We start from the raw sequence: 19,928 nt of genomic DNA on the forward strand, positions 1-19,928 counted from the left end.
GTTGATGCTGAGCTTCTAGAGTCCATCTAAATGACTATATGAAGTTGTGATTCAAAATAACCTGACCGCTCTAAGAAGTCCAGGTGCTGAGTCATTTACTGAAAAAGCCAGCAGGGTTAATTAAAAACAGCTGCTAGCAGCTTCGGCCACTGCTTTTGTTAAAGTGGACTTTTCTTTACAGAAGAGGGAAATGCTATTGAAGGCGTGCAGAACTAAGCAAAGACTGGGGATCTCCAGAATCAGTTAAACTAGTTAATCCTATACTTTTTGCCCTGCCTTGCTTTCATGAGAAGTTCAGTAAAGGCTCTGGTGCTGCCTTGTCTCCTGGACAAGATCTGGCATTCCACTTTGTCTGCTTTCCATGGAGCTCTTGCCTCCTTTCCTTGGTTATGAACTGACTCTTCCAGAGCAGGGTTTAAGTATTGTTACAAAGTAGTTACAGGCTGCTAGAACGTTGCTAATGATGTCTCTATTGTAATCACCCTTTTAATACCTATTTCTCCTTCAAATCAGCTAAGGTATTGGAGGCCAGGGAAGTTTGACTCCCTACCTGACAGCTGTTTGATCCTTTCCTAGTGTTTTGGCTGCCTTGAGCAGAGCATCCTCAGCTCAGCAGCTAGCTGGATTAGCCTTACGCCAGCAATGGCCACTTTGAAAAATACACAGATGCTTTGAGGAAGTTAGCCAGGGACCACAGCTGCTTGCTATTAAATCACAACTACACTCCTAAAGGCCCTGTCCCAGTCACAATTGCTTTAAACATCTTGTACGAAGCTTTCTGCCATCAAAAAAAAACCACTCTTGAGCAAGGTTTTCTTTTTCTGCCCCAAGCAGAGGAAGAATACTGCCCTTAATGGCCCAGCAGAAGGCCTCTGATTGAGGGGAGCCCAGTCCATCATCTCTGTGATTGAGGCAGGCACCCCCTTTCAAGCTGTGGAAGCACTGTTGGGCTGACTTTCTGAGTTGGCCAGAAGTCTGCCTTTTGTACTGCCCTGTGGTGTGTGACCTGAGGCCCTTAGAAGGCTTCTCTAGAGAAGTCTTTTCATGCCTGCTTTTGATTTTCACCCATAGCAGACTGGGATGACCTGGTGAACGGAAGAAAGGACCGAAGCAGGAGCAGCTCGGGGGGGGGGGGGGGGGGTCATGAGAATAGACAAGGCGAATGTGTGCTGCGGGATGAGTGTGGCAAAAGCAAAGAAATCGGGGACCCTGAGGAACCACAGAATGAATGGGTCAGGCTTTGATTGCTAGGAGAGTTCCAGGGGAGAGCCAAGCCTAAGGACCAGGAATCCTGACACCCTGGAGCGAGAGCTGTAACACTTGTCCTTAGACCTGGACATTCATGGCCTATATCAGAGCAGCACTAGAAGAAGTCACACACTTCTGCTTGCTGCTGCCAAAGACGACAATCTCCAGGGCTGCTGGTTGCTAATCACCAGAGGTATTCAGCCTGGCATGGTACAGCCAGAAGCCTCTTAATTTCCAAGGTTCAGAGCTGTAAGCCAGTGGGCATTGGGCACTCACCTAGATTTTCCAGCACCAGTAGAATGAAAGGGCCCTAGCCGACTGATCAATAACTCTGTCAATGCCATTAACTACTTTCTATCATCTAGTCACCTCCTTAAATAAAAGTCGTGTGTGTGTGTGTGTGTGTGTGTGTGTGTGTGTGTGTGTGTGTATTTCAGGATAGCACTGGGCTTCCTATTGTTTTACTGGGGATTTTCTGCCTAAACGTTTTTTTTAGGCCCGTTCTCTTGAAGTGATTGACTTTCTAAAGAAGAATCTAGTCTCTTACTAGCGGGATATAAATGTATAGTCCAGTGTTCTGGGCAGCCTTGGGAAAGCCAGATCACATAGTAGGAGTAGTCTAAAACAGGCACAGTGGAGTGATCAGAGTGGAATTCCTTCCCTTCACCAAGTCTCAACAGAGGGTTACGTCACTGTTAAGGAATGGGACCTAGAGGAGAGGGTAAGAATAAGGGTATTCCATTCCTCCTGTGAACCAATCCAGGGCACCTCTTGCTCTCCCATCTAAAAGCAGGAAATAGAGTAAACATGGGAGGCCTGTGCCCCATCCTTCCTCCCACCTAAGAACTTACCCCCGATAAAATTAAATTTTAGTCACCTACAAAAACAAAAGGAGCTGCTGAAAATCCTTAAGGTTTTTTTGTCCTGAGTGACAGACACAGTCTCTACTCCTAAAGTCAGTGTTCATTATGATCTGCCCAGTTTACTGCCCGAATTCACTACAGCAAATGAAATCTGGCAATATGCTTTATGTTTTGCCAATGGGAAAAAGTCTGCACAAAATCATATATGTCAGAAGATTCCTGGTAGTTTGCCAAAACTTGTAGTTATGGAATGTTTTTTATTAGTTCTAGAAATTCTGGTATTGAAATGACAGTGGCATTGCCATCGGGAATGTGGGTGATTGATGAGCAGCACTCATCAAAGGTCCAAGAAGGCAGATGGAAACAGCCCTTCTCTCCGCTGACCAATGAGGCATTCCTAAGTTGACAATCCTATTCTGTGCACACAAACACTTTACTTATAGGTAGGCAGTGTCTAGAGGTGGTTTTTGTCTCGCCCCTTCACCCAGGAATTTTCCCTCTTCTGACTGGGAGTCCCTCTTGTCTCTGGAGAGGCAACATAGGCTCACAAATGAAGATATGTCTCAGAAAGGCTGACCGAACACACAGAGCTGTGAGTTCGACCTAAGTCACGAGTTCATGGGAGATAAGGATATGAAGGCACAAACAGAGGTCATTACGTCTAATCGTCATAATCAACAAACGAGTATTAAGGATTTTTGCACAGCAAACATTCAGCTGGAACAAAAGTAAAGGTCAAGTCTCTCCTAAATTGGTACCCAACAGGAACCTCTGCAAACAGGCAAGTATAGTATTTGCTAATAGAAAATTAAGCAGAGCTGGCTGGAAGCATAGATTCAGACCAATGGCATCCTTGGGCAGATCAGAGAAACTAAGGATGGAATGTAAGACTTCTGTTCATGGTTGGAATATGGGAAACTGTAAGAAAGCCTCTCAAAAAATCCATGATAATGAGAAACAACCAAATAAAGTAAAAAACAGTTTTCCCATGAGAGTACCAAAAAGCAATGAAAATATGACTTTAATGGAACAAGTTCCGGAGAGATAGATCTAGAGATGCGCAGATGAACACAGAGCTATAGGAGGAGAATGGAAGGTGGAGAGAGAAGACTTGAGTGGAGAAATCAGGTGAGACCTCGCTAACAAGGTAAGGTGAGGACAGACTTGGGTCTTGAAGGCTTCCATTCCCAAAACCAAATCCCGTGCAAGAATACTGACAGAAACTGCTGTGGATGTTTTGGGCAAGTGTTCACCAGATCCGGCACAAAGACAATCATCCCCACACATGTGGTATGCAAACCGCTGAAAATCAAAGATGTGAAGTGAAAATGGACAGAAGTTAGTCAGACAGTGGTTCGGAGCAAAGATAAGTGTTCCAGGCAGAGGAGACAACGTGCTTAAAGAGCCACGGTTCCAGAAATGGAAAGAAGCCGGGCACACGGAGAACAGTGAAGGGTAACATTGAAGAAGTGAGCCGGCAGCTGAGTGTTGGACAGAGCTTGATATGTGGAATGGGCCACAGCTGTCAATGGGAGCTGGCAGGTACTTAGATAATCTACACAGTAGAGCCTCATGGACCCCTACAGTTAGGCAACCTTTCCAAGACACACTTGTTATTCTGTTCCAAATGGAATGATAACCCTAAAATAAGATTCTCGTCAAGTGACTCCCTACTTTTACTCTTTGTGGGCCCGCCACCCAGCCCCGAATGAATACATGGAGACTTATTCTTACTTCTCAATGCCTGGCCTTAGCTTGGCTTGTTTCTTGCCAGCTTTTCTTAAATTATCCCATCTACCTTTTGCCTCTGGGCTTTTATCTTCTATATTCCGTTCTCTCCTTCTTACTCCTTGGCTGGTTGTGTAGCTGAGTGGCTGCCCCTAGAGTCCTCCTCTTCCCCTATCCACATCCTCCCTTTCTCTCTTCTCCTATTGATTCTCCCTACATGCCAGCCCTGCCTGTTTCTCTGTCCTGCCTAGCTATGGGCTGCTCAGCTCTTTATTAGACCAATCAGGTGTTTTAGACAGGCAAAGTAACACAGCTTTACAGAGTTACACATGGAGCATAAAAGAATGGAACACATCTTTGCGTCATTAAACAAATATCCCACAGCAGAAACAAATGTAATGCAACTTAAAACAATATTCCACACACCCTGCTTAAGGCTCCTGAGCAGCTTCAATAGTGTTTTTGTTCCATACCCTTCCATGATTTCTCATTTCACTCAGAGAGCAACTGAAAGTCCCTGCCACGATGTGCCCTTCAAAGCACCTCATGTTTTTGTTTTTCAAGACAAGGTTTCTCTGTGTAACAGTCCTGGCTGTCCTGGAACTCACTCTGTAGACCAGGCTGGCCTTGAGCTCACAGAGATCTGCCTGTCTCTGCCTATGCCTCCCGAGTGCTGGGTTTAAAGGCATCACCACCACCGTCTGACACACCTCACATTTTAAAAGTCTTTGATTATTTCGCCTTCAGTGTTCCATTGTGACACCTGGAAGTAGATTTATGAAGAAAGCAGGGATAATCTGGCAAGGACACTCAGAGTGACCAGAGTGCTGGAGAAGGCGTGGGAGAGAGAGGAGGAAGAGAAACCTGCTTTTGTGAAACATTGAGGTCCCTAAATAAGACCCAACAAGTACAGCACCAACGCACATGTTAACACGGAAGAGGGAGACCCCCACCCCTAAACAAAGAACTAGAGCTACTAAGATAGGCCATGAGTAGAGAAACAGTCTCCTGGAGATGAGCCTCTAATTCATTATCCAGTACCAACTGGCCAGCCCTGAAATCATATAAATACAAGTAGCACTAAATGAGCAGACCAAATTGCATTTATATATTAGGGAGAGGCTACTAAGGGAAGAGAAGGGAGATGAGGGAGATATGATGTACTTATTTTGCAATTTCAAAAATAAAAAAAAAAACAACAATAAAAACCTGACCTCTTATAGCACAAAAAAGCTATTAAAGTTAGGGTAACAAGAGAGTAGGCTGGAAAGACTGAATATGTGGACAGACAGAAATGTTTCAGTAGAAATGTGGAGGGGGTGAAGATACTGACAAGTTCCAGGGATTGAAGACTGAGCATCAAGCTCTATGGCTGAAGAGTAAAGATTAAGGCATTTGGAGGGCAATTGAAGGAACTGAGAAACCAGGGTACCAACATCATCTCTAGACATTCAAAAGAGGGTGAGTGAGAGAAACCGAACTACAGGCATGTCAGACCTTAGGGCATGAACTCAGAACTATGCGGGCATGTATACAGAGAAGGGAAAGACGATGGCTAGAAGCAGCTAGTACTGCTCTTCAGGGCACGCTCTAGCCAAGCCTTTACTATCAGTCTCTCATTTATTTCTCTCCCAGTCTAGACTTTGAACAACTCTGCATCTCTGTTATCTGTTTATATTCATGAGCACTCAAGCTTTATCTCTTCTTTTGTTCATTTCCGTATGCCTGTTTGTAACATGTTGAGTTCATTTGAATAGATGGCTGAAGGGATGGATAAAAGGATGGCTGTTTAATGCTAAGAGCCATGACTGCATCATAATAAGCACTTAAAATTGTATATTTCATCTACTAATTATTTCTCACTGAAAAGCAGTCTGGCTGGTATTAATTGGGGACTCATAAGAAAAGAATAGCCTTTGCTCCAAGGAATTTACAGCCTAATGGAAAAATTCCAGGTCGTATGGACTTTATCAAGGGGAGAAAACAAAACATAAGTACAGTTGCCTAGAACTGTCACAGTGTTTATGTTATTTATACTTGTGCTGCAAGTACAGTTTAGGCATACCTCATTTTATTGTGCTTAGGTTTACTTTCCAGATACTTGCTTTTGTTCTCTGGACAAACTAAAGCTCTGTGGCAACTGCAAGGGGCAAGTCTATTTGCTGGTCCTCTTTCCAACAGTGTGTGATAACATCTTAGTAATTCTCGCAGAACTTGCAACTTTCTCATTATGTCTATTACAGAATTTGGGATCACTAACAATTGGTTACTACTGCATTTGAGTGCCACAAGCCATGCCCATATAAAGGGCATAACCCTTTAGCATTATCTGTGTCCTGACTAGTTCCACTACCTGTGTCTTCCTGGAACCCCTGAAACACATTATAAACCCTATAGCTCACACATGGAGATCTCTTAAGTTTGGGCATGAAAGAAGAGTCTCCTCTCTCTCACGTTAAACCAAATACTAGAAAGGATAAGGTCAAAAAGCTAAGCCCATTCTGCCAGTAAGTCAGGTTGTAAAGACAGAGGAAACATTTAAATAAATTAGTTTTTAAAAATTTTTGTTAAAACTTGCAAATAAACACACACACACACACACACACACACACACACACACACTTTTCCCTTCAGCAAGGAAAGGAACTTGCTAAAGGGAATTAACATGAATGATAACAAAAAGAAAAGAAAAAGAAAAGAAAAAAGAATATATATTTCTCATTATTCTCCATCTCTAAAACACTCTTCATTCCAGATTGTCATCTTTTGTTGTGGTGGTGGTAGTAGCTATTGTTTTATTTTTAGAGACAGAGTTTCTCTGTAGTTTTGGGTCTTGTCCTAAAACTTGCTCTGTAGACCAGGCTTGCTTCGAACTCACAGAGCATCCCAAGTGCTGGGACTAAAGGCATGCACCACCACTGCCCGGATCCAGACTGTCTTTTTTTTAGGGGGGGGCAGGGTCAAGAGAGGGTCTCTGTAGCTTTGGAAGCTGCCCTGGAACTCACTCAGTAGAGCAGGCTAGCTCCGAACTCAGATCCATCTGCCTCTGCCTCTGCCTCCCGAGTGCTGGGACCAAAGGCATATGCCATCACTGCATGGTCAAATTGTCCTCCTAACTCTTCTTAATGTTAAGTAGCTACTAAAGTTGGTTTCCTCTTTTTTTGCTTGGACAACTGAGGAGTGCCTGTTTTCTACAGCACCATAGCACTTTGAGTCCGTGTGGGTGCATGTACCCCTAGATACACAGTGATTTCTGTGCTAATTTACAATGCCACACCTTTCACAGGATTTTGTTTGCACATCCACCGAAATTTTGCACATCAAGATCCTGCATGTCTTCATTATTCTTTGGAGACGGTGGTTTTCAACTCCGTCTCTTCAGTATTTCTCTCTGTGCGTGTTTTCTCGGATGTTTTTCAGATTTAACAGCTGAAACAGCAACTGCTCATCATCATCAGCAGCGATCCCCAGGCCTACTTTACAATCGGTGTCTTGAACTACCAATCCCAGAATGCTGAGCGCGAGCGAGGGGGCGGGCTCGCCGAGGCCACCGATTGATTGGTGGGTTCGGGTTCTTCCTTCCGGAAAGGCCGCGGAGTCGGGGTGCTCTGCCGGGCTGGGAGGGGCTTGTGCCTGAGCCCCGGGGTCCCCATCCGCTGAGGAGATGGATGAGGATGGGCTTCCTCTCATGGGGTCAGGCATAGACCTGACTAAGGTTTGTAAAAGATGGCGTGAGCTCCAGGCGATCGGGGAAGCCGCTTGGCCACGGGGCCCCGGTTCCCGGGGAGAAGCCGCCTCTCCGGCCCCTGTGCGGGGGGAAGGGGCCCGCAGCCCCCTTTGGAGGGTTCCTCCTGGCTGATGAAAGCCTTGGTGCAGCCTCACTCCCCACACCACGTGTGTCCGCGCCCAGGGTGACAGCCTGGAGATCGTGGAGATGGTGCCGCTTCTGACACGGCCCTTTAACCCTCCCCGTCTCTCCCTCCCTCCCTTTTGCTCGTGTGTGTGTGTGTGTGTGTGTGTGTCTAGCACGTTCTCAAACTTGCGCAGCCCCTGTCACTTTGACACACACAAGGTTCGGGGAAACAACTCAGTGACTGTTCTCAGCTCTCCGTGAAATCCATGCCACAGGGCAAAATCCTGCTCGTTGTGAACCCCAGCTCTCCAGAGGGTTGCACAGTGTAGTACATCATCTCTCCTGTAAGAATCACATTTGCTTGTTTTCACACGACGCAGGTGCCGGCTATTCAACAGAAAAGAACCGTGGCCTTTCTAAACCAGTTTGTGGTGCACACGGTGCAGTTTCTCAACCGGTTCTCCACCGTTTGTGAGGAGGTAGGTCCTGTGCTGATGCTACCTGGTGTGTGGTAGCTGAGAAGCCACCTCCCACCTTTCGGGTTAACAGAGAGAAGCAAGAATTACAGCCTTCTCCAACTGTGTAAGACACCTCTTCCATTCGGCTACCATCAGTCCTGTACCCTGCCTCGGCTCTGAATTCATATTCTAGAAGTTTCTGTGAGATAGCTCAATCAAGTTTGTTGTGATTGTGAGACACACACACACACACAATTTCACAGTGAAATGTTTTTTATCCTAAAAATGAACTTTTCATTTTCCTACTCCAGAGATTTATATTTTAAGTATATACTTGCATTTATATCAAATTACTTTGCATTCTTTGAGCCATAGTGGTTCAGGGAGGAAGCCTAGAAATACATTAAAAAAAAAAAAAAAAAAAAACCCCTTCTGCAAATGGCCAGATAACACGCACAGTTAAGAATTAGGGGTCAGGTCCAGGAACCCCTCCTGATCTATGAGACTGATTTTTATTTGGTTGTTTGGTTTGGGTTTTTTTTTTAAAGACAGGGAGGAAAATGGGGAATGAATGTATGTTGGAACTGACTTGAAGAAAGGAAGTGAAGACACGGTTAGACAATTCCCAGCTGAATTAATGCAACGTTCTCTTATCTTAGGTTGTCTTACACATGGCAAACCCTTAACAAAGTTAGATGTGTGACTGTTAATCAGAACTGCCTGCAGACACGAAGCTTCTCATTTGTGTAAAATGCGAGCTGTTTATAAGTTGTGGATTGTGAGTAAGGTCTTGAACGGGGTAGGCATGCACTCTGCCTCTGAGCAACATCCCTACCCCAGCTGTTGCTTTTATTTCTTCATCAAAATGTCTTCAGCTTTTCCTCGAAATTTAATGACTAATGACACAGTAAGGAGCTTAGTTCTGTGTACATAACATATTAACAGCCCCCAAGACGAGATGCTTACTCCCAGGCATCTCTCTCTCTCTCTCTCTCATTTTGTTTTAGTCTTTTAAGAAATTTAAGATTTGTTTTTATTTTATGTGTGTGAGTGTTTTGCTCACATGTTTATCTGTCCGCTACATCTGTGTCTGATGCCTACAGAGGTCACAAGAGGACATGAGATCTCCTAGTACTGTAGCTATGGACAGTTAAGAGCCACTGTGTGGATGCTGACGGTCAGTTCTGGGTTCTTCGCAAGTACAGGTGCCCTCAGCTGGGAAGCCACCTCTTCAGCCTGTTCTCTATTACACCATTGCGTCTCCAGATAGAGTAAGGAATGCACTGAGGGATGGGTGCTAAGATTTTCACCTTCCAGGTTTTATAACACACTTCCTTTTTACTCTAGGTCAGACTATATAGCAGAAAGAAGCAAGTGTTGGTTCTCTCCGTTGTGCAGTTGCCCTTACTGAGTTCAACAAAACTAGCACACAGGGCTAGGAAAGCAATCTGATACACGCACTCTGGGGCAGGGTTAGCTCCAAGTCTCACTGTCTGGAGAATGTTGTTTTTTTTTTTTTAATTAGGAGTGAACTGCAGGCAGAAAGGCACACTCTCCCTGCACCCTCATCTAAATCAGCCATAACGGTACACTCCAGCCAGCTAAACTCAAGCTGGGATTAAATTTGAAACAAATTTAGCTCTTTCTTCATCTGCTACTTTGCTTTTTGTTTTGTTCTAGAGTTTTCTGCTAAAAAGAACAGTATAGAACACTTATGTTGTTATAAAGAACTCAACTCAATATATTAAAAAAAAAACAAAACTCTTTTTTATGTTGTTAAGAACTCAGCTTTGTGCATACTAGGCGACTTTGTAGATAATTCTAATTCTTTGCCTGCTGAGACCAGACACAAAGGAACCAGAGAAAGGAACGCAGTTGAATCAGACCCAAGTTACAGCGTTGCGTAGGGTCATCTCCTCTTCCTTCACAAATCCCCGGCAGACGTTCCTGCTCCCATCATCGGAACATCGTGCATCCACCACTCAGCTCTTCCTGCTGTGAAATCTGGGCAGACGCTGTCTTACAGTGAATCACTGGCTCCACAGTCCTGTGTCAACAGGATAGGTGGATGTTTTATCTTGACACAGATTTGGCACACAATACTGGATTTTAAGTCATTGCTAATCTTTTTCTTCTTTAAATACAAGCAAAGGTGTTGAGAATTCTCATCTAACAAATTTATAGTGTTTATCTCTCATATCCAAATTTTAGGCCCACGTTAAACTTAACCTTCAAACAAATGATGTCTTTCTTCAACCCTTTCTGAGGTTTTGCTACATCTTTATAGTGGGGAGGCTTAAGAGTTTATGCAGCTTAATGAAGACATTGATTAATTCCCTTGCTGGCCTCTAGGACACACAACACAGCAGACTACATTGGGATCAACTTAAAAAACTGTTTTAGAGATGTGGCTATAGATGCTCAGCATTTTATACTCCTAAACGTATGTCATCTCATTATTCACAGGGATATTAACTAACCTTCCCTAGAGCTGGCTTAAAGATCTCAAGTGTTGAGTGTTTTTGGATTTTCTGTTGTTCTGTAGAATTGTGAGAATCATTTCTTAATGCAGCACTCTTTGTGAGTTTTTAAATTAATAACTGGACTATTTGGAGGAGTTTTTAGAATGTCAATGTAGTATAAAACTGCTAAGGTTTTTTTCTTGAAATTGTTTTTACATTGGTAAAATATATGTAGCTTCAGCATAGGTGGTAGTAGCCATCGTAAGGAAAAGACTACTGTTCAGAATACTTGTCCCTGCAATTATCAAAGGTGTCTAGATAAATATTTATAAGCTACCACGTGTTGATAGCAATGCCTTTCATGCTTGAAAGATAAATCATTCATGATTTCTGAGGCTTTGATAGTGCCAGGAGAGAGTAGGTAAAATGAGTGTCAAATAAAATAGTCTGTATCATACCGAGAGGGAGAAAACTATTACTCTGAAGTGATCATTTTTTCCCAAGCATCTTCAGTCTGTTCAGGTATGTAGATTTCTAAGCAGACATTTTTACTCCCTTAATCACTAAGATCTGTCTTTCCTCTCTTGGTCAACCCTATGTAGATCCTCATTCAATACTCAGTGACAAGTTAGTGTTATATTCCAGTCATGAGAATATTTGATACTGCTTTAAAACTAATAAGAATTGAAGGCAAATGGCATCTGCCTTAGTAAATGTTCCAAATCAGGAAATCTTGGTTTCCAGTCTGTATGTCCAGAGCTTACTGAAAACTCGTCAGTTGATTACTAACTCTAGGTGATGAATCTACCATTGTGTTATAGCAGACTCCTGTCAGGTCTGAAGTGCTTTGGTTCAGGTTACTTCACTTTGTATGAAATCTCGCTTTTTTGTTGTTCTCTTAATGAGCAACGTCATTCCTACTTCATAGATATGCTGTGAGGGTTGGAATGATATGTTGCAGACACAGTTTTTCACACACAAATGCTCAGACATTTACAATATTAAATCTGTCTAAAAGTATATATTTATGTGGGTATATTTAAGCATAAAACCTAATTTGGGGAACTGGAGCAATAACCCAGTCAATAAAATGCTTCTCACGAAAGCATGAGGACTTTGATGTGTCAGAGCCCATATGAAAGTCATGCGTGAAGGAGCACATCATCTGACCTCAGTGCTGGGCGGGAGCAGAGGGAGGGTCCCTGGGACACGCTCACCAGGCCACCAACCGAATTGAGAGCTCCAGGTACAGGGAAATACCCTGTCTCGGAACTTAAAAGAGCTCAGTTAGGAAGAGGCCAGTTTTGACCTCTGGCCTCCACATACACTCACATGTATGTGCATTCTCACATACCCATTAACATGGACATGCACATACATACATAAAATAGTACATTTTGAACTTTTTTTTTAAATGTTCATTTTACTTAAACTGATATGCTCATTTTTCACATATGGCATTTATCATTTTACAAATTAATTTGTTAACGAGATTTCTTCTCTAGTGAATTAAAAGACTTATTAAATTTGCCACAATTGAATTTCCATGATTTTTCAGGAATGTGCCCCTAATTTGGATAGCATGACATGTTTTATAACTTGTATTTATGTTTACATAACAGCTTATTGTGAACAAATCTTAAAGTTAAACTTAGCATTGATGCCATTAAAACAAGTTTTCTCCCAGGGACACGGCGGTAAGCTGAGCATTGGGAAGACTGGGGCACTGACAATTGAAGCCAGCCAACCCTATCTGAAACATGAAACCAAAACCAGAAATTAACTTATGTGTGTTTCATTTCCAGACGATTGCTTTAAAAGTAAATGTTCTGAGGGTGGACAGATAGCCCAGTGGTTAAAAGCATGCTCCCCTCTTACTGAGGCCCCAGGTTTGCCTTCAGCACCCAAATTAGGTGATTCACAACTGCCTGTAACTCCAGCTCCAGGAGACCTGACGCCCTCCTCTGGCCTCCATGGGTACCTACACTCATGTGCACATGCTCACAGACACATACCCATAATTTAAAATGCACTTTATCTTTAATAAAAAAAGAAAAACATGTATTCTGTAGTTGTACACTTTGCATCAGCTATGAGAAAAGAATGTGATAGTATAATAAAATGTAACGTGAGCTAAATAATATTAAAGTACTGTCTCACTCATATACCAGTCTTGTGGATCTAAGTTATCAGAACAATTGCTATATCCAAAAGCAGTTTCTTCTGTTATGTCCTCTGATATTGTTGCTCCAGTGTCCACTCAGGCTTTTATTGTCATTCCCAAGATTGAAGATGGGGTATTATACATCTTCATCTCTGCTTGCAAAAGTGAAGGAGACAAAATACAACAATAGGTAAAATAAAAAGAAAGCAGCTTTTATTTAAATTTCAGATGAGAGATTCCGGTGCAGTAATATACCCTGCCATTCCAGCTATTTGAGTGGCTCAGGCAGGGAGCTGCTGTGAACCTGTTTGAGACCTCTCTAGGTAGTACTGATAGATCCTGCTTAAAACAACCAGGCGTCCTATGCAGCACTAAGAGCTCAGTGTTTTATTCCTAATTGTGGACAGAATGGGCTTGGGGCATCAAGGCTCTGTTTTTAATAAGGATTTTTATGTTACTCCAGGTAGCAAACAAAATGCTGCCTCTGCCATAGAGTCAACTGACTAACTCTCTGAAATGTATAACAAAATATGGTAATGTTTAGAATCAAGGCATTCAGTAATAGTTTTTTATGGATTGTACATCATTACGCTAACTTTTATTGTGAAAGTGTGTGTGTGTGTGTGTGTGTGTGCGCGCGCACGTGCGTGCGTAGATGGATGAATTTATATGTGGTAAATTGCATGCATTGTGTGCACGTGTACAGGTTTGCATGCACATGGCATCCAGAGCTAACATCAGATATTATTGGAGCAGGGTCTCTTAATGAACCCACTGCTCACTGATTTGGCTGGTCCTGCCATCCACTTTGCGTTGGAAATCCAGTCTCTACAGCCCATGTGTTGGGATTGCAGGTGGGCCACCATGCTTGCCTGGCTTCTGTGTGGATGCTGGGGATGCAAACTCCAGTCCACACACTGGAGTGGCACATGCTTTATCCTCTGAACCATCTGCCTAGGGCCAGATGGAAAACTTAATTATATATATTACTTAGGGCATGCTGTGCTTTGTTCTGGCTTATGTTACATTTTGATAGTAGATGTTTCGTTTTGCTTCTTTAGAACTCTTTCTCTTTTAATTCTTTCTAAAATGAATTGTTCATTCTGGTTTCTCTTCAGATCATATAAATCTTTTGCCTTTTACTAAAATGAATTGTTTGTCTTCCCATTTCACCCATCCCCTTTACTTTTCAAATTGAGAAGTTTGAATTTGGACTAAATTATGTTTGTTTATTTGCCTAAAAAGTTTCTACAGGCAGGCCCTATATGAGACTATCTTAGAATAGTTTTCTATGGAAAATTCATTTGCAAGTAGCTATTAAGCTACTCTTGCGTTTTGGGTCCTGTTCTGGGTCCCGGAAATACAGCAGTGAATGAAGGACTGGCCTGGGTTGAGTTTGTATTGCGGTTTATTGCTCTGGTGACAAATTTAAGAAAGCTGAAGGTGAAATTTCTACAAGTGCATATATATAGAAACTATGACACATTCTGGTAACATACTGTTCTAATTCTACTCTTGTGAAAATAGTGGGGAATGAGAAATGATTAAATCATGCATTTTATAACATGCTTTTTCGCCATGTTAATCACACACTCTATTCTGCGTCTCTAACATTTTCTAGAAACTGGCAGACCTTTCTCTTCGTATTCAACAAATTGAAACAACTCTCAATATTTTAGATGCAAAGGTATGTATTTCTAAATACAGCATAAACTTTGTTGTATGTACGCCATCTTCCTCAGTCATATTTAGAATATATTTGTAATCAACCTAACCCTATATCTGTGAAGTGATACAATGTTGTACATTTAAAAATATATTGAAATTGCAAGGCAATGAGTGCTGTTTATTATAGACATTAACTTAGTCATTTCAAATGAACTAACTCATGGTTTGAGAGTTCTATTATGCCAATTAAAAGTACAGTATAAATGTCATGTTAGCAAATTAAGCTGTTACATGGTTCATATTATTTAATGGAAACTCAAAATTATTTTAATGGTTATAATGCAGAAATAGTGCCACAATAATATAATATTTGGAGTAAAACAAGAGTCTCCTGAGCAAAATTTATAAATATTCTCTGATATTTTCAATTGTAAACATCTTGAAAGTTAATGAATCAGAAATTGCCAAGAAGTTGGGTACAGGAGTCCATATTGATAATCCCAGTTCTCAAGAGGCTGATGCAGGAGGAAAATGAATTTGATGCCAACACTTACCCGATCTATACAGAAAAGAGACTGTCTCTTTAAAAAAGGAAATGACAGCTGGGGAACCAGCATAAGACTGAACCAGGTGCCTTGAACATGGCTGTTAGTTGGGAGGCCTGGATGCTCTGTAGGGCCTCTGGCAGTGGGACCTGTGTGCTAATGGACACTGGGAGCCCATTCCCTATGGAGGGACACTTTCTCAGCCTAGATACACAGAGAGGGCCTCGTCCTGCCCCAAACAATGTGACAGACTTTGGTGATCCCCCGTGGAAGGCCTCCCCCTCCCCGGGGTAGGTGTGGGATGGGAGTTGGTAGGGTGAGTGGGAGGACAGGAGGGAGAGGAGACTAGCATTGGTATGTAAAATAATCTTTTTAATTTAAATAAAAATTAATTTAAAAAAAAGAGGCCCCAGGTACAGCAGTAGATGACCAACACACACACACATACACACACACAACACACACACACACACACACACACACACACACACACAAGAAAATGAGAGAAGGCAGCAAACAAAAGGCCCCATGTTACCTGGGAAGAATAATTTTTATTTGAAGCCTAGAGATTTTTATAAATGACACACTTAATTATAACTTGTTTTAATTTGTAATGATGAACATTTTTTTCCTGTTTATGAGGTAAAGGAGAAACACTGTGTTGCTTTTTTTTTTTTTTTAATTCAACTGTATTTGTGATTTTTTTTTTTTTTTATTCTCCCTTCCATGATACTCCATGAAAGTGTTCGGTGTCTGTGTCTATGTGTTTGTTCAAAAGTGAATTTAATTTTTTTAATTTATCAAAAATTTACTAAACATTTAAGTGGAAAAGTCTGTGTTCGCATTAGAATAAGGAAATAAAGATGCGGTTGTACTTTCTCTGCCCTTTATGAACTTGAGAAAATATGTTGCCTGAGAATGTTTCTCTGGCATAGAAACGTAGAATATGTGTCCTTGAATATGCTGTGGGTATTCTAGCAGTCACAACAACACTCTTGTGACTTTGGGGCCCCGGCCTCTTTGCAAAGCACTATTGCAGTCAACACTACGCAGTGACTTCTTGCTTGAGACCCAGTGGCTCCTCGTGCCCTTTCTTAGAACTGTGCCTTATTTTAATGGTTGGGGAATTTTAAGGAGCTGCCATGCAAGAACACAAGTTACATTTCCATGTGGACGAGTTAACCTTAGCATTTCCCCGGCTGCAGTGTAACCCACAGCCAGCAGACATCTCCTAGACACACCACATATTACCAGGGTAAAATCAGGAAGGACTTTTGTAAAACCCCAAATGCTTATCTGTTTGTTTTCAAATGCTACTGTTCTAGTCTGCAAGGTTGACAATATGCCCATTTATTGTGAATAAAAAAGCACATTTTAGTAACATTCAATGATAGATGTTTACCTAGCTCTGTCATGTAGTAAAACGTGAAGACATATCTCGTATAATGGAGACGTCCATGTGCTCAAGGGCTGGGTAGGAGAACACTCAGTGAAGTGGTTGCCATACAAGCTTGAGGACCTGAGTTCAGGCAGGAGAAAGAAGGATCCAGTTAATCCAGCCAAACGGAGGCGCTCCAGAGTCAGTGACAGACCCTTTCTCAGAAGATGGTAAAGGCATAGTGAGGAGGGAGACTCTGGCACATCACAAGCATGCACATGTACACACACACACGGTTGCTAACCTCCACTGTCACACATTCACACACACGCGCGTGTGCGCACACACACATACACACACGCGTGCGCACACACATATACACACACGTGCGCGCACACACATATACACACACTCACACATAAGTGCACACACTCACATACACACACTCACACATAACCCACGCACGCGTACACACTCACATATACACACATACACATACACACATACATACACACACACACTCACACATACACACACACTCACACACACATACGCTTACATCACACATGCACATACACTATGTGCTCCAGAATACTCTTCTTTAGCAAGTCATTTTTAATAAAAATGTTTCAAAAACGATTCCATAAGGAAAATGTCCTCATCCTTGTTACAGACAATAAAATTGGAGGGATAAGGAAGGTGGAGCAGAAGCAGTCAGACTCCAAACCAACACCCTCAGTTCTTGCTCTAAGATACTCTGCAGCTTTAACGATTATTTATAGGAAAAGAAGGCTTGTCAACTAAATTATATAAAAGTATCGTGAATGTTTTTCACTTTGTGTTTATGACATGGAGGTTAAAGATGAAAATTCTGAACCTACATAATTGTATAGGTTAAAGGGCGCTAAGTAAGAACCCACAGGCACAAAGGGTTTTCTGTTCACTGAAATGATCTTCATGTCCCAACACTAATTTACATTTCTCAGCTGTCATCTATCCCAGGCCTAGATGACGTCACAGTTGAAGTGTCTCCTCTAAGTGTCACTACTGTCCCAAATGGATCACATTCTGGAAGCACTTCAGAGCAGCCACAGGTAGGAGCCTATTTACAGGGGACATCTTGGTTGGGCTGGATAGCCCTCGCTTAGACTATGGAAGATGCTGAGGATGAGGCTCTTAGTAGTCTAATTATAAAACCTGAAACTGCAGAACACATTCAGAGAAAAAGGAGCTAGCTATTTTGTTTTCTAATTTTATTAAAACTTTATTGTATTATATGTGTGTGTCATATATATATGTATGTATATGTATATATATATATATATACACATATATCTGTGTATATTATATATATTTGGCTTTTATGCCATAATGTTCCTCTATGCTCCTATACATTTAAAGCTTTTTACTATTTATTTAAAAATCTCCATTATATACATGTTTCAGTGAGGTATTAAAATATGAAATAAAACAATCACCAAAATACTAGTGACCCACTAAAGTAATATTAACAAAGTAAACATCATTTGTAAGTAAGTATTGCGGTTGTACCTAGAAGTATTCTCACACAGTATTTTTAGGTCATGGTGATGTTGCTAATTAAGTTAGTAGCTGACAAAGAAAGCTTGCTGTGTGTCAGTACAGGCATAATTCTAAGTGTTTTTATAACTGAATGCATTTAATCTTCAGAAAAGCCCTATCACGAAAACAGAGTTAGTTGTCTTCAATGCCTGATTCTGCATCTCAGGATTTACCTAGACATACATTAAGAGTATTCAGAAAAAGAATTTGTATGTAGGCAGGGCAGTGGTGGCACATGCCTTTAATCCCAGCACTCAAGAGGCAGAGACAGGTGGATATCTGTGAGTTCTGAGGCCAGTCTGGTCTATAGAGAGACGTCCAGGCCAGGCGCCAAAGCTACAGAGAAACCCTGTCTCGAAAAACCAAATAATAATAATAACAACAACAACAATTTGCATATTTTTTGTCATTATTCCTTAAACAACATGACTGTTTACTATAAGTAATCTAGAGATGGCCTAAAGCACACTATGGGGTAAGAGTAAGTTAAATTCAGATACTAAGTGCCACAGTATATAGGAGACTCCTAGCAGCTGCAGATTTCAATATTCTTGGGGTCCTAAAACCAGGTCCCTGCAGATCCCCAAATACCTATTGCTGTTAATCATACCTGAATTTCTTGATTTGCTTTGCAGATTCAGGAACACCTTTATATGTCTGACCATTTTTGAGTTGTAAATTCATTCATTTAGAGTATTTGGAAGTTCTGTAGCCTTCCTGCATTTACAAAATTGTGGTGGGTTTTGGTTGATCAACCTGATAAAATTACTCTTGAGCTTGTTAACATTGAGATCAACTTCTCACTTTTTCTTCATTGACATTAGCTAGTGTGCTTTTATATAAAACACTTTGAAAGGGACTGAAATATTGCTTTCTGCAGATTTTCATGGATATTATCATCAACTCAGCTATTACATGGGAGGTGGAGGCGGAAGGATCAGGAGGTCAGCGTCATCCTTGGCTATGTAGTGAACTGGAGGCCGGTCTAGGCTATACAAGACCCTGCCTCAGCACAAAATCTCAACAAAGTCATCCCTTTATTACTGTCTCTAAACCATGAGTCCAAGTCCTGAGGTTTCTCTACTGACATTTGTGCAACTTTAACTTAAGGGCCAGGTCTTATCATTGTTCACAGTAGAGTAGCCAGTTACTCAGATTAAGATCAATTTGCAAATGAAATGACAGGCAGTTGAAAGAAGGATTATGAGACTTACTGGGCCATTCGTGTAGTAGAGGTATGATAGTGCATAATTAAACCCGTGAGACCTTGAAGGGCGGGCACAAGGTCGCAGCTGGAAGTTGAAACTTAGACTGGGTTACAGTTCTTCTCATTTGCTCCGCTGGGCTTTGAGTGAATCTTCTTTCTTTTTATGCTTAGCAGTGTTTTCGACTTCCGTGTATAAGTGTTTTGCAGATGAATACGTATATTGTCAATCACTTTTTAAACATTTAATAATATCACATACTGGAAGAAACCACTTTGTATTTCTTTTATTGCTTCAGAGTTCCATTTTTAAAGATGTACCTTACATATAGATTATATTAGAAAAACTTTACAATGTAAACATGATTTATGTTCATTTTCTAAAGACTAGAGATTTTTGTTTTGTTTCTTTTTTTTTAAGACAGGGTTTCCCCGGGTAGCCCTGTTTGTCCTGGAACTCGCTGTATAGACCAGGCTGGCCTCGAACTCAGAGATTCACCTGCCTCTGCCTCCTGAGTGCTGGGATTAAAGATATCTGCCACCACCTGGCTAAGTCTGAAGATTCTAACAATAGTAATTTTTCCACATTTTAGCCTAGATACATTGACATAAGACTAATGACATCTGCAGAAGAAATTCCTTGTAGCAGTTACACCAATGCTGACTGAAAGTCACAAAAATACGTTTATTCTAAGTGTTCAGATTGGTAGGGAAGTCCAGTCCTGTGTGCCAGTGAGTCTCTGCAGGGCTTCCGCGTGCCCGAGCTGTAAAACAGC

At 41.6% G+C, this 19,928-nt stretch overlaps 1 protein-coding gene across 2 annotated transcripts in view; it reads left to right on the forward strand.

Annotated features, from left to right (window-relative positions):
• Positions 1-7,430: 7,430 nt before the first annotated feature.
• Positions 7,431-19,928, forward strand: part of Washc3 (WASH complex subunit 3) — a 34,139-nt gene continuing 21,641 nt past the window's right edge. The window contains exons 1-4 of one of the 2 annotated variants that reach the window (XM_051206357.1): positions 7,431-7,554; positions 8,073-8,171; positions 14,398-14,463; positions 17,354-17,461. In XM_051206357.1, the coding sequence (XP_051062314.1) occupies positions 7,504-7,554; positions 8,073-8,171; positions 14,398-14,463; positions 17,354-17,461 (324 nt within the window). In that variant the 5' untranslated portion in view covers positions 7,431-7,503. The remainder of the gene's footprint in view (positions 7,555-8,072; positions 8,172-14,397; positions 14,464-17,353; positions 17,462-19,928) is intronic. The other variant, XM_051206358.1, reaches the window with a different exon arrangement.

This window comes from Phodopus roborovskii, unplaced genomic scaffold (assembly GCF_943737965.1).
Source record: "Phodopus roborovskii unplaced genomic scaffold, PHOROB, whole genome shotgun sequence".
NCBI classification, from domain to species: domain Eukaryota; kingdom Metazoa; phylum Chordata; class Mammalia; order Rodentia; family Cricetidae; genus Phodopus; species Phodopus roborovskii.